This window comes from Microcaecilia unicolor, chromosome 7, assembly GCF_901765095.1.
Source record: "Microcaecilia unicolor chromosome 7, aMicUni1.1, whole genome shotgun sequence".
Classification (NCBI taxonomy): Eukaryota; Metazoa; Chordata; class Amphibia; order Gymnophiona; family Siphonopidae; genus Microcaecilia; species Microcaecilia unicolor.
In genome coordinates this window covers 49,707-64,032 of record NC_044037.1, presented here as the reverse complement: position 1 = coordinate 64,032, position 14,326 = coordinate 49,707, and the positions used below count along the sequence as shown (strand labels likewise).

Below are 14,326 nucleotides of genomic sequence, written 5' to 3'. Positions count from 1 at the left end.
CAGAGAGCTGAGAAAGAGAAGAAGAGACTTAATGCTGATGTTCTACTTTGTTTGCTGGAAAATAAAGAAGATTTCTCTCTCATTCTGGTGTGCTGTTTGACTTCTGAAGTACCACAAATTCATGCATCCATTCCTGCAACAAACAGAGATATGTTTTCCTATGAGGTAAGCTGCCTCGTCAGAGAAGATATTTATTTGTTTATGGTGTGAAGGTGAATGCAATTTTTCCCTACATTTTGGTTTGCCAGCATGCCATTTATTGCCTTCTCTTTTGGGTAGACAAACATGAATATCCCACTTTTTTTTTTTTTTTTAAGCAAGCAATAAAGTAGTATCTGGTTACTGTAACTTGGACTGGAATATTTTTCTGAGGTAGCTCTGTGGGGGGTTTTTTCTCCATGCTGGACTTTTTAGAGTCAAGCAACCCTTGATTGGAGAGAGAAAAAAAACCTAAGCAGAACCCCCCCCCCTGTTAAAGAGAGATAAAACTTGGAGCATGCTCAGTATCCTCATGAAGTGAAGGATGCTGGGAGCTCCAGCAGAGTATAAAAGCCCTGAGCTTAGATCTTTAGTCTATGTTTAAATAAAAACCTCAGAAACCATTAGTTCCTGTTTTTACTTATTTTACACTGCTTTTGGTCCTGCTGGTCTGTACATCTGCTGTGTGGAATTTTGCAAGATGGAAATAAAAATTACATTTTGAATGTGCTCTGTGGAAGTTAACTTTTTCAATGTGATGGATGCCTGTTCTGGTGTGTGCTACCTATACTTATGGCTATGATTTCTGAATATGTGGTATAAACTTTTAAATGCCCAGCTAGGTATATATGCTAATCTCAACTTTATTAAATGTTACAGACATATCCATCTATTTGCTCCCATTATTCTTTCTCACTGTATTGTCAAATATAAGCCACATTGAAACTGAGTTTGCTTGGGCTAAAGTGAGATAAAATATAAAACAAACTTTTATCCTACACCTTTTCAGGCACTGCCTATCCAGCTGGATGGTGATAGCACAATTGAAAACAAGTTTGGTCGCATGAAGACTAACTCAAAATAACCTGTTCCTTAGCTGGGCCCTAGTATTAACATTTTCAAAATGTGATCATACCTTGCATCTGTGGTTATGTTCCAATAATTTGTTCAACGATCAACTGGCTATCTTGAAAGGATTATATAACCTTTGGATGCATGACTAGGGACACACACATACACTTACTTATTCAATATCACAATTCCTCCTGTACAGCCACATAACAACCTTTTAGGGTGGATAGTGTTCACAATTATCGAACAGATAGAGATAAGAGATTTCTGTTTTGGCACAGTATAAGTCATGACAAGAACAGAACATAAGAAAACTTATGGACTGCATTAGGGGCTTCTAGCTCATTTAGTTATGCTTAAGCAAAAGAGATCTGCATGAAATAAAATATTTATTTTTCTTTTGAGTTATAAAACCACGTCCCTGAAATATGCCTAAAAATAGAATAATCCATTTGTATAACTAAAATGTCAACATCTACGTGACAGATGAGATGAAGATGTGATTGTGCCCTAATTAAAGGAGAGTTGTTTTTTTTTATTCCATCTTTAAAACACCAGGCTTCCCAAGGCAGATTCCAACAACAGTTAAGATAAACCAATCAAGCAACAGGAGCTGTATGAAATTTGGCCATCTGTATCAGGTTTAGACTATACAGATGGGCCACGCATAACCAGTCCGTTATTTCTAAGCTAAAATTATGTATCATACCTGATAATTTTCTTTCCATTAATCATAGCTGATCAATCAATAGACTGGTGGGTTGTGTCCATCTACCAGCAGGTGGAGACAGAGAGCAATCCTTTTGCCTCCCTATATGTGGTCATGTGCTGCCGGAAACTCCTCAGTATGTCGATATCAAAGCTCCATCCGCAGGACTCAGCACTTAGAGAATTACACCCACAAAGGGACACTCTGCCCAGCTCACCACCGCCGAAATGGGGGAGGGGAATCAACCCAGCTCATCCCCACACAAGTGGGGGAGGGGAATCCTTCCAGCTCATTCCCGCGGAGCGGGGGAGGGACACCACACCCGCCGATGCGGGGGGATCTGGCTTATCCTGCAACCGCGGGAGGAGCTGACTGACCCTAACACCGCTGAAGCGGGAGGGGTACAAAGCTGCCCTACAGCCGCACGAAGCGGGAGGGAGCGCCGGCAGAATTTAGGTCTCAATCCAGCCCCGTAAAACGGAAGGGAGAGGAATGCAGCAGCTCACTGTAACACAAAATCGTCTCAACTCCTGAAGAATCCAATTGAAAAAACTTGAACACGAAGTCCTCCTGAACAGGAACTGAAGACTAAACCTGACCCTGAAATGCAACCAGGATAAAAACAGTACAGATATCCGAGAGGGGCTATGGATTGATCAGCTATGATTAATGGAAAGAAAATTATCAGGTATGATACATAATTTTACCTTCCATATCATCATGCTGATCAATCCATAGACTGGTGGGATGTACCGAAGCAGTACTCACCCAGGGCGGGACACAGAAATCCCTGACCGCAACACTGAAGCTCCAAACCGGACCTCCGCCCGAGCAGCCACAGTCAAGCGGTAATGTCTGGAGAAGGTATGAGCCGATGCCCAAGTTGCCGCCCTACAAATCTCTTCCAAGGAGACGGACCCGGCCTCTGCCATCGAGGCCACCTGTGCTCTAGTGGAGTGAGCCTTCAGCTGGATAGGCGGCACCTTCCCTGCGGCCACATGAGCCGCTGCAATGGGTTCCTTAACCAATCATGCCACTGTAGGCTTGGCAGCCTGCAGACCCTTACGAGGACCTGCGAACAGCACAAACAGATGATCCGACTTCCGGAATCATTGGTCACTTCCAAGCATCTGATGATGACTCGTCTCGCATCCAGATATTTGAGAGCAGAGTACTCCTCTGGGTAGTCCTCCCTACGAAAGGAGGGTAGACAGAGCTGCTGATTCCCATGAAAGCGAGGACCAATCTTGGGCAGGAAGGAAGGCACTGTGCGAATAGACACTCCTGCCTCAGTGAACTGCAGAAAGGGCTCTCGACATGATAGCGCCTGGAGCTCGGAAACTCTTCTGGCTGAAGTGATAGCCACCAAAAGACTGCTTTCAATGTCAATTCTTTCAGAGATGCCCTCGACAAGGGTTCACAAGGCGGCTTCTGCAAGGCTCTTAGCACCAGATTGAGATTCCACGCAGGTACCACTGCGTGCAGAGGAGGGCGCAGGTGAATAACTCTCTTGAGAAATCGCACCACATCTGGCTGCAATGCCAGGGAAACACCCTTCAGGTGACCCCTGAAGCAAGCAAGAGCTGCTACCTGGACCTTAAGGGAACTGAGTGACAGGCTTTTTTCCAGACCTTCTTGCAGGAACGCCAACACTGATGAAATTGGAGCAGTGAAGGGAGAAAGTGAGCCTGCCTCACACCACGATGCAAAGGTACGCCAAACCCTGGCGTAATCAGTAGAAGTAGAGCGCTTCCTCGCTCTCAGCATAGTGGCGATGACCTTGTCTGAGAAGCTCTGCTTGCTCCGACGCTGCCGCTCAATAGCCAGGCCGTAAGACCAAAGGGGAAGGGATCCTCCATCACCACGGGACCCTGATGCAACAGGCCCCGCTCCGCTGGCATCTGCAGAGGTCTGTCCACTGAGAGCCTGATCAAGTCCGCATACCAGGGACGTCTGGGCCAATCCGGACTCACCAGGATTATCCGGCCCGGATGCTTTGCCACCCGGCCTAGCACCATGCCCAACATGGGCCAGGGCGGGAACACAAAGAAGAGCTACTGTGTCGGCCACTGTGGGAGAAGAGCATCTACTCCCAGAGATCGAGGGTCCCATCCTCTGCTGAAAAAGCGCGGCAATTGGCTGAAGACGCCATCAGATCTAGGCTCGGCTGGCCCCAGCTTTTCGTGATGTCCAAGAACGCCTGAGCAATATTCATGACTCCGGCAATGTGGGCCGCCGACAGCTGTTCCAGGTTTGCTTCCGCCCACAGGCATAGCTTCATGGCCTCCTTGGCTAGAGGGGCGCTCTTAGTACCTTCCCGGCGATTGACATAGGCCACAGCCGTGGCATTGTCCGACAGGACCCGTACTGGCTTCAGCACCAGGCCCGGGAGGAACTCCAAAGGTGCCAACCGAATGGCTCTGAGTTCCGGGAGGTTGATAGACCACTCTGCCTCTGCAGGGGACCAGAGCCCCTGCGCTGTCCTTCCCAAGCAGTAGGCTCCCCAGCCCCACAAAGAGGCGTCCACCGTGACGAAAACCCACTCCGGGGTCACAAGAGGCATTCCTGCGGACGGCTTGTCTGGCCTCAGCCACCAGCTCAGCGCCTTGCGCACCGCTGGATCCAAGGGAAGGTGCACAGCATAATCCTCCGAAGCTGGAGTCCATCGCTGCAGCAGAGAGAGCTGTATAGGTCTCATGTGGGCCATGACCCAGGGCACTACTTCCATCGTGGCCGTCATAGAGCCCAACAGCTGCCCATAGTCCCGAGCCCGAAGAGAAGAGGCTGCTAGGAACTTGTCCACCTGAGCCTGAAGCTTGACAATCCGATTGTCTGGCAGGAACACTCTGCCCACTTGGGGGTCGAATCAAACTCCCAGATACTCCAGGGACTGAGTCGGGCGCAGCTGGCTTTTCTCCCAGTTGATGATCCACCTCAGGGAGCTCAAAAGAGCAATCACCCGATCTGAAGCTCTGCCGCACTCTGCATAAGAGGGGGCTCGGATCAACCAGTCGTCCAGATAAGGATGGACTTGTACTCCTTCCTTGCATAGGAAGGCCGCGATGACCACCATTACTTTGGAGAAGGTCCGCGGAGCAGTAGCCAACTCGAACGGGAGGGCTCTGAACTGGAAGTGTCGGCCCAGGACTGCAAAACGCAGAAAGCGTTGATGAGGAGGCCAGATGGGAATATGCAAGTAAGCTTCCTTGATGTCCAAGGATGCCAGGAACTCCCCTGCCTTCACTGCCGCTATAACAGAGCGGAGAGTCTCCATTCGGAAGTGTCGAACTTTCAAGGCCCGATTGACCCCTTTGAGGTCGAGGATAGGCCGCACAGAACCTCCTTTCTTTGGTACCACAAAGTAAATGGAGTAACGTCCCTTGCCAGGGTGATCTTCTGGCCCCGGAACGACCGCACCCAGGCGGATCAGATTGTCCAAAGTCTGCTGCACTACCACAGCTTGACCGGAGACTTGCATGGAGAGTGCACAAACCCAATTCTTAAGGGTCGGCAGAACTCTAGCTTGTAGCCGTCTCTGATGACTTCCAGCACTCAAACATCTGAAGTTAACCTGGTCCACTCGCCCAGAAACGAGGATAGGCGTCCTCCAATCTGCTCTGGGCCATGGACCAGCGCCCCGTCATTGGGTACGAGACTCTGGGGGAGGACCGGAGGAGGCACCTCCGGGACGGCGGTCTCTGCGAAAGGAATGCTGCTTGGGGGAGAAATTTATTTTGATTGGAGAGGGGGCAGAGGAGCTCGACTTGCCCGGGCAATACAGACGGGCTTCCTGAAACCGTCCTTTGGAGGAACCGGGGCGGGCACCATTGGCCCGTGCCCTGACCTCTGGCAACCTCTTGCCCTTAGACGTGCCGAGATTGGTCACAATCTTGTCCAGCTCGACCCCAAAGAGCAGCTTGCCTTTAAAAGGCAACTTAGCCAGGCGCGACTTAGAGGCGTGGTCAGCAGACCAATGCTTCAGCCAAAGTCACCGCCGTGCAGAGACTGTCTAAGCCATACCTTTAGCCGAGGCTCTCAAGACATCATACAGCCAGCCTGCCAAGGGGAAGCCCACTGCGCGTCAGGCACACCCTGGCCACATAAGAGCCACAAATTGAGGCCTGTAAACTTACAGCAGCCGCCTCGAAGGACGACTGTAAAGCCGCCTCCAATCTCCTTGTCCTGGGCGTCCTTTAGGTCTGTGCCACCTTCCACCGGCAACGCCGTTTACTTAGTCACCGCAGTGATTAAAGAATTCACGGTAGGCCCAAGAAAGGCCTCCCGTTCACCTTCAGGTAGCGGATAGAGGCGGGACATAGCCCTAGCCACTTTAAGGCTCGCTTCTGGGAAATCTAATTGAGCCGAAATCAAGGTGTGCATTCATGCACGTGGAAGGTTCTAGGTGGGCGCGTAGTCCCCCGCATAATGGCAGAGCCAACAGCGGCTGAGGGAGAGACGTCCTCCGGAGAAGAACTCTTCAAAATGCTCATGGCCTGCACTAACAGGTTGGGCAAATCCTCTGAGCGAAAGATCCGTGCTGCAGAGGGGCCATCCGCTCCATCTGAGCGGGAATCCGTCTCCTCCAAGGAATCCCCAAAGGACGGATGGGAGAACTCATATACGCTGCCCTCATCTACATCAGAGGAGACCGAGTCCTCTAGGGCCTGGAAGTCCTCCCGTGGGCGTTTGCTTCCGAAGGCCTCAGCCCCTTGATCAGAGGGGGGAGCCGGGGCAGCGTTTATCATAAGCAAAGCCTGATGCAGCAGCAAAATGAACTCAGGGGAGACACCCCCTAGACTGTGCACTTCTGCCGCCTGGGCCACGGCCCTAGACGCACCCTCAACCAGCGCTCGCAAGAGTGGGGGAGAAACATGCTGCGCATCCAAAATGGCGTCCGGCGCGAAACTCCTAGAAGGAGCCGCGTGGGAAGAACGGCGCTTAACTTTGGCCGCTTTCTTGCCATCGCCCGAATCAAGGGCGACCATAGCATTAACGTCTCCCAGCTCAAGGGCGGCCCAAGAAGAAGCCATCCGAGCAGAGTGGCCGGCCAACATGGAGTGGGCAAGCAGCGGGGGATCGGCGCTTATGGCGGGAAAAAATCGCCGCACCGGAGGAAGAACCGGGACACTGACCGGACTCCAAACTGATGCTCAACAAAGGCGATTCAGGCTTTGAAAACCACCGCATCCCTGCTAGATGCACACACGCGGTCTGGGGAGCGAATCTTCGCGCCCTTGCCCTCCGATGCCATAAGCCACGTGGAGACCGAACGGGGAACCCCCTGCCCACTATAAAAAGGTAAAATTACCTGATTCTCGCTCCGAGCTGTAACGAACTGGTGTCCCAGTGAGCAGCTGCAATAAACGCTGATATAAACGTTGAAATAAACGCCCTTAAAGGACGTCCAAAAAAAAATTTTTTTTTTAACAGAGCCAGCGGGAGGGGGGAGAAAAGGAGGGACCTGGCACCACCAGGTTTGCACTTGCTCAAGAAGAGCCCTCAACCCCAGGTACTCAACAAAACCTAAGAATTAGGCTTGGAGACCTAGCCAGAGCTGCTGCTGTGTGTGACCACCACCTGCTGAGAGAGAGAACATACTGAGGAGTTTCTGGCAGCACATGACCACATATAGGGAGGCAAAAGGATTGCTCTCTATCTCCACCTGCTGGTAGATGGACGGACACAACCCACCAGTCTATGGATTGATCAGCATGATGATATGGAATAATCTTTTGCTAATGTTGTCAATTGCTATTGTTTTGGTGAATTAAAACGGCGGCATGCTCAGTTTATTCCAGGCAAGCTCCGCCCCTGATCACGCCCCCTGTGACGTGACGTTACTGTCCTCTGGAGAGGAACCAGTCAAATTTACAGCAGCAGGTGGGCTCGCCCCTTTTTTTTATTCAACCTCCCTGAAACCAGATCCTGCTAAGCCACGCCCCCTGTGACGTGACGCACCTAACCACCATTCTATTCAGGAAATCTGGAGTGCCCCTACTTGACATTTCGCCCATTAGATTGTAAGCTCCTTGGAGCAGGGACTGTCCTTTTTTGTTAATCTGTACAGCGCTGCGTAACCCTAGTAGCGCTCTAGAAATGTTAAGTAGTAGTAGTAGTAGTTACCGTCCTCTGGAGCGGAACCAGTCAAATTTAGGGCTTTTTTTAAGGTGGACGCAAATGGGAGGTCCAGACAAGCTCCGCACCCTGGTCACGCCCCCTGTGACGTGACGTTACTGTCCTCTGGAGAGGAACTATAAAATTTCGATCCGGAAGTCTTATGATCTCTTCCGGTTTCCTACAATGGCGGTGAGTAGAGAGGTTATGGAGTCCGTTAGCCAGTTAAGTAATCCGTTTACATCTGGCTCGGGAAAGGGAGTTTGGCCAGTACAAGGGCAAGAAGCCCGGTCACTTTTCTGGCATAGCTGATCCTAGTGACTACGGGTGGTGCAGCCTGAGGGAGGGGCCGGATTTCCCACCAGGCCCGGGGGGCGCCATCGGAGTTTCCTGCAGCTTCGTCCCGGTCCGCCTTGATGCTATGGATTGTGATTTAGCCTGTTTTTCCTCCATGTGGCGTCATTAGAGCCCAAGGGAGATGGTCTGGGGGAACAGGAGAGAGTACAGTGGTTGTAAATATACCATAGGGGGGGGGGGGGGAAGCAGCAGCAGCAGCAGCTCTAAGGATTAAATGTATTTTAGATTCAAGTAAAATGTTTGGTGGGGAAGTCGGCAAGCACTGAAACTGTCATGGTTTCCTGTGAGTTCAGAATATTTTCACGCTAAAGGGTTTAATTGGCATTGTTTTTTTTTTATTACTGCTGGCTTGGCGATCAGTAGAGAAAGTAAGGAGTAATTGCATGTCTTGCTCCATGTAAAATTGAATGGTTTAGTAGACAAAAACTGAGGGGACTGCCAGTCAAACTGTAATTGCCAATGATTTTACTTTGTGATTATGGAGGGTAAGGATTGAAATTAATCTGTAGCTAATTAAGCAATACACTGAAGTTTTTACTGACATCATGAAGGTGAGTTTGACACTGGTGTTACTGAAGGTTGTGTCTGGTGGACACAAATTGTAAGGAACACCTTCAATGTAAGAATAGCTTGTGAGAATAATTTAAAGCATTAGCTGATTCCTGTTGTATATGGATTAATGGTTGGGTAGTCCTGTGTCACACACTTCTGAATTACTCTTCTTCAGGATCAAGGCGAAAAGGAGAATCCTATGCGTGAGCTGCGTATTCGTAAACTCTGTCTAAATATTTGTGTTGGTGAAAGTGGTGATAGACTGACACGTGCTGCAAAGGTGCTGGAGCAACTCACTGGTCAGACACCTGTCTTCTCCAAAGGTAAGGTAGTGGTGCAAGTGCTTCTAAGGTGTGGTTAGTTGACTGGAGTAATATGGGATATTCAAGTAGGAAAGATGCAGTAATTCGTAACTGAAAAATGGCAGCTGTGTTTTATCTTCAGTTACCATCAGCGTAGCCATAGGGGGCCTAGGCTCACCCCCAATTTGGGTTTGGGCCCTCCAAATTTGCTGGTTTGGCTGGTGGGGATCGCCAAGCCCTGTCAGCAGAAGCTTTTTCACTGCTGCGCTGCCTGCTGTGCTTCCCTCTCCCTCACATGCTTGGTTTTAATTAAACGTAGCATATGCAAGCTTCGCTCATGCTCAATTTCACTAAAATTAAGCATTGCGTACCAGGGTGGCAAAGTAGAGCAGGTAGCCCAGCGCTAAGTATTGCTACAGGAAGGCCTTTGCTGGCAGGGCTGGGTGATGACCCCTACCAGCCCAGGTACGTGGAGTTGTGGCTGGGGTGGGGGAGGCAGGGCGAAATGTGCCCACCCTTGGACTCGGGTTCCCCCCCCCCCCCCCCCCCCCAAAAAAAAAAAAAAAATCAGAGTCTGGTTACGCCTCTGGTTATGATTGGGGTTACTGTTCTGTTTTGTGGAGAACAAGTTGATCAGCATTACCAAGTTAATGAACTGCTTCCTACAGTGGTTAATTTTTCCCCTTTGATGTATTTAGAGAAACATATTGATGTCGTGTACACAGCACTCCTGGATTGAGCAGATGGTGGTGATCTGTTTAGTTGTGTAGGGTACACCTTTTATGTTTCTGTGAATAGTGGCTTCCTGTTTGAACCTCGCTTACACATTAGCAGCCTTGAACTATGTACACATATACAGATTGAACTGACACTAATTCTGTGGAAAGGGTTCGTTTTTTCATTCCGTTGTGATCTGTGTCCATGGGAAAGGGATGTTAATTTTCAATGTTGTGACTCAGAACGAAGAATCTAATTATTTTTATAGCCACTTTCCTGCTGGGTTTATAGTGGGATGGAAGTTGTATGTGACTAGTAGCCTCTCATTCAGTTCTTCTCTTGTAGCTCGATATACTGTCAGGTCCTTTGGCATCAGGAGAAATGAGAAGATTGCAGTCCATTGTACAGTACGTGGAGCTAAAGCAGAGGAGATCTTAGAGAAAGGATTGAAGGTGAGGACTTCTTTATCGTTCCTGAGGGAGGGTGAGGATGATCACTTGCTGGCATTGGACTGTAGGACTGCTTGGAGAAATTACGTTAAACAAAAACTACACTATTTCAGGTTCGAGAATATGAGCTGCGGAAAAACAACTTTTCTGACACTGGTAACTTTGGCTTTGGAATCCAGGAGCACATCGATCTGGGAATCAAATATGATCCCAGCATTGGTATTTATGGCCTGGATTTTTATGTGGTATGTATTTTTCTTTCTACTGTTAGTAATGAATGTTTATAATGAAATAACTTGACTAGGCAGTGTGGGTGGCAGATCATAATTACGTGCAGATCTGCTAATTCAAACAGCTCATTTCTTTAGTGTAGGGATTCTCAAATGGGATCACAACCTGGGTGACGTCTGTCTTCAGTGGTCTTGTACTTTCTCTGGCTGCAGTAGTGGGGTTGTGGCCATAGAGTTTGGTAAACACTGTTGTGGTGTGATCTGGATAGATAAGAACATTTGAAAACTGCTGTGGTCTTCTTACAATTTAGCAGCCACTGTTTTCAGTTTTGAGTAGAGAATGGAAGAGAATTTTGTTTGCATATTGGGAAAAAGTGCAGTTAACCTGCTGTTGAGTGCTGGTCATCCAAATGTCTCTCCAGCCTTGATGTTCATTCCCAGGAGGCTTGGACGAACTGCCCCTCAACAGTAATGTTCAGTGCTGCTGAAATAAATGCATTTATGGCTGCCTCAATAGTATTGCGTACCTGGCTGTATATATCAAGGGGTTGGTTGGGGTGTCATTGTGTTATGCATTCCTTGCAGTAAATGTTCTCCTGTACAGGTACTGGGCAGGCCTGGCTTCAGCATTGCAGACAAAAAACGCAAGACTGGCTGCATTGGAGCCAAACACAGAATTGGTAAAGAGGAGGCCATGCGCTGGTTTCAGCAGAAGGTAAACGAGGAAGGGGGGTGGGGAGATTGCATGATAGTAACTTTCATCCCTGTAGCTTCATACTTTTCTCCTAGTCACACATTTCCAGATACTTATTCCATTCCTGAAGCCATGACCTCTTGTCAATTGTGCAACCTGATGGGGGCCATCGCAGGCACTTAATCTGTCCATTGGTCTCTACAGCCTGCCATCTGTTGCAGCTCCTTCCGATTTGCACCCTGATCGTCCCTTGATGAGCCTGTTTACATTATGTACGAGAATAGCAGTGTGCTGTGCAAAATTGAAATAAGACAGTTTGGGTCAAGTGGATTTGTTTACCCATCTCACTCTACTGCTACTTTTTTAATTTCTAAAGCGCTACTAGATGTAGGCAGTGCTGTATACTTGAACATGAAGAGACAGTCCCTGCTTGACAGAGCTCACAATCTAATTAGGACAAACAGGACAGATAAGGGAATATTAAAGTGAGGATGATAAAATAAGGGTTCTGAACAAGTGAATAAGGGTTAGGAGTTAAAAGCAGCATCAATAAGGTGGAGTGGAACAGGTATACCCAAATCAAAAAGAATGATATAAGGGCACACAGTAAAGTTAGTTAGCACATTTTAAAACAGGTTTGTTAAAGTCTCTGGTGGAAAACAGTTGGGGTTTCTTTTACAAAGCTGTGCTAGCGATTCTTTCGTGGCAAATGAGGAGGCCCATAGGAATTGAATGGGCTTCTCATTTACTGCGCAGGAATCGCTGGTGGGCTTTGTGAAAAGCACTTAGTGAAGTAAACTTGGGAAGTTGCTGCTTATTCCTGGAGGTAAACGGCATGGAATCTGTTTTTTAGGAACTTGTTACCTGGATTGGCAACTGTTGGAAACAGAATACTGGGCTTGAAGGACTTTTTGATCTTATGTGTGATTAGAACAGCGTCCAAAGCCTGACTATTGGTTTATATATTAAAGTAATGCTGGAAGGCTCCTAGAAAATAATTCTGAACAGGGCAGATTTGATTTAAACGGCTGGTCAGGAAGCCTTTTTGTAAGTTAGTTTCCACACTGAGTTTTTTACAGTATTGTTCATGATTAAAATATAAAGTTTCATGTTTAGAATGTGCTCACTTTCAAGCAGTTCTGTGTTTTAATGTTTTTCAGCCATACCAGAGAGCTGAATTACCTTTTCTTATTTACTGACGTAAACTGGTTCTCTAAGAAATTTTATTTTTACATATCCTATTCATTTTAATCTGTGCTCTTTGGTAAATGTTCAGTAATCTTGTAGATCTTGAACATTTGCCACTCTTGTCACAGCTATCGACAAAAAGGCATCTAGTTGTGTGGTTTTATATTAATTTAATCCACACAAACTTTTTTTTTAAATTTTTTTTTTATTTTTAGGAAAGTTTCTTTCTACATTTGCAGAGACAGTAGGTTGCTGGCTGGGTCATCAAGTTCTATGAATTGCTTTAATGAGATTATATCAGGAACGATAAATCAATTTGAGAACTTTGTTAAAATTACCAGATGCTCAGTGGGATGTTCCGAACTGAACTCTGGGTCCTAGTAGGTCACTCGTAGAAGTCTCTGTGGGTCTGAGCCCTGACTATAGTTCATGGACCTTTGCAATCTATTTAAGCTTTTGAGAGAGAGTACGTGTATTTTGGGTAATTGTAAGATAATTTATACTTTTAATTTATAGCTCACTTTTACAGACTCAACAGCTTACAAAAACAAAACAATGGAAAATTTAAGGTAGAAAACGTCAAAATGAAAGTAGACCTGCTTAAAATATTTCTCTTACAAAATGGAATAAAAGCACTGTTTCCTTCCCGTCTCTGTCTTGGCAAGGGGACATAACCAAAGCTCCAGGCCCCAAAGCTGCTTCTCCTAAAAGGGATGGAACAGAAGACCACAAGTTAAACCATAGTGAATCAGGGCAAGGTCCATGGAGCCCATTATCCTGTCTGACCTGACCGTGTCCAGTTTGAGTCATAAGTAGATCACTGTGTAGCTATTTCCAGAGAGAAAGCTGGTTGTTCAGGATTCCTAGCTCTTGTTTTTTTGAGCTGGTGTAACATCTGCATTGCAAGATATTTGTGTGATTGTTCCAGAACAAAGGAGTAAAGGTATAGTAAAATATACCTGCCTTATGCCCTCTAGTGTATGTTAAACTGTGTACAGCAGTCTTGAGTTTTTAACACTTTGCTCCAGCATGGCAAGAAGAGGAGCTGCACAGGTGCAGGTCAGGTTGTTTCCTCTGCCGCCTTGGTCCCTGAGGGTTCCTTTCAGCCGCATGGCTCAGAGGAACGATCGGGCTCAGGATGGCAGAAGAGCAGGAAGCAATTCCGCTTGGGCTGTAAATAAAATCCCAGAAGCCCTACCCATAGTGGCAGTAATTGTGGTTACCTCCCCCCCCCAGGCCATTCAGTGTGCTTGCCTTTTGTTGCCTGTTGTCCTTTGCATTAGTTCTCGTGTCTGTACTAAATTAGTAATTGAAAAATTCTTACCTTGGGTGAAATTGCCTCTCTTTTCTTGCAGTATGATGGAATCATCCTTCCTGGCAAATGACATGCTTCTGTGTATTACCAAGAGTTAATAAAAAAAATTCATTTCACATGTGTGCTGTCTCCCTTTGCCTTTTCCTCATGGTACTGGAAGCAACTATTGGACCCTTCCTTGGACCTTGTAAGATTCTGGAAGCCTTTACATATGTAGAGCCGTCAGTGTGGATTAAAAATGAATTTAGCTACCTGTTTCATTTTGATGAGATTTGCTTCTTTACTCTTCACAGCTTTAGTAAGGGTTTAGTAACTTATGAAGCAGAATCCATGTATCTTGTGTATTTATCTGTACAGTGAAGGAGCAATTACTTAATAAAGCTGTTCTACCATTTTTCATCATGCAATCTGTACTGAGCAGACCTCACAGACCCAGATTGTGAAGTGTTAGGGGCAACGAATAGTAGGAAGGGAACATTGTGGCTATTAGGTTTTGTCATAGAATGGTGGCATCAGGCCTACATAACGTCTTCAGACTATGCCTCCTTTGTGTGACCATGCGCATTACTTTTGTTGGACCACTTGGCAAGTCATTAAGTCTGTCCTGAGGGGACAATGTGTGGAGCCCAGTAATATAGGAGTCTGCCCT

At 47.2% G+C, this 14,326-nt stretch overlaps 1 protein-coding gene across 1 annotated transcript; it reads left to right on the top strand.

Annotated features, from left to right (window-relative positions):
- Window positions 1–7,988: 7,988 nt before the first annotated feature.
- On the top strand, window positions 7,989–13,935 carry RPL11 (ribosomal protein L11). Its single transcript, XM_030209190.1, has 6 exons — window positions 7,989–8,065; window positions 8,958–9,105; window positions 10,147–10,253; window positions 10,364–10,495; window positions 11,085–11,195; window positions 13,718–13,935. Exons 1-6 carry the CDS (start codon window positions 8,060–8,062, stop codon window positions 13,745–13,747), a joined length of 534 nt encoding a protein of 177 aa, XP_030065050.1. The 5' UTR covers window positions 7,989–8,059; the 3' UTR covers window positions 13,748–13,935.
- Window positions 13,936–14,326: the final 391 nt, after the last annotated feature.

What these genes read in the sequence shown, in the direction of transcription:
- RPL11 (XM_030209190.1), top strand. An exon ending in GACACCTGTCTTCTCCAAAG is followed by an intron (nt 9,106 to 10,146) that starts GTAAGGTAGTGG and finishes CTTCTCTTGTAG; the next exon opens with CTCGATATACTGTCAGGTCC. An exon ending in TCTTAGAGAAAGGATTGAAG is followed by an intron (nt 10,254 to 10,363) that starts GTGAGGACTTCT and finishes ACACTATTTCAG; the next exon opens with GTTCGAGAATATGAGCTGCG.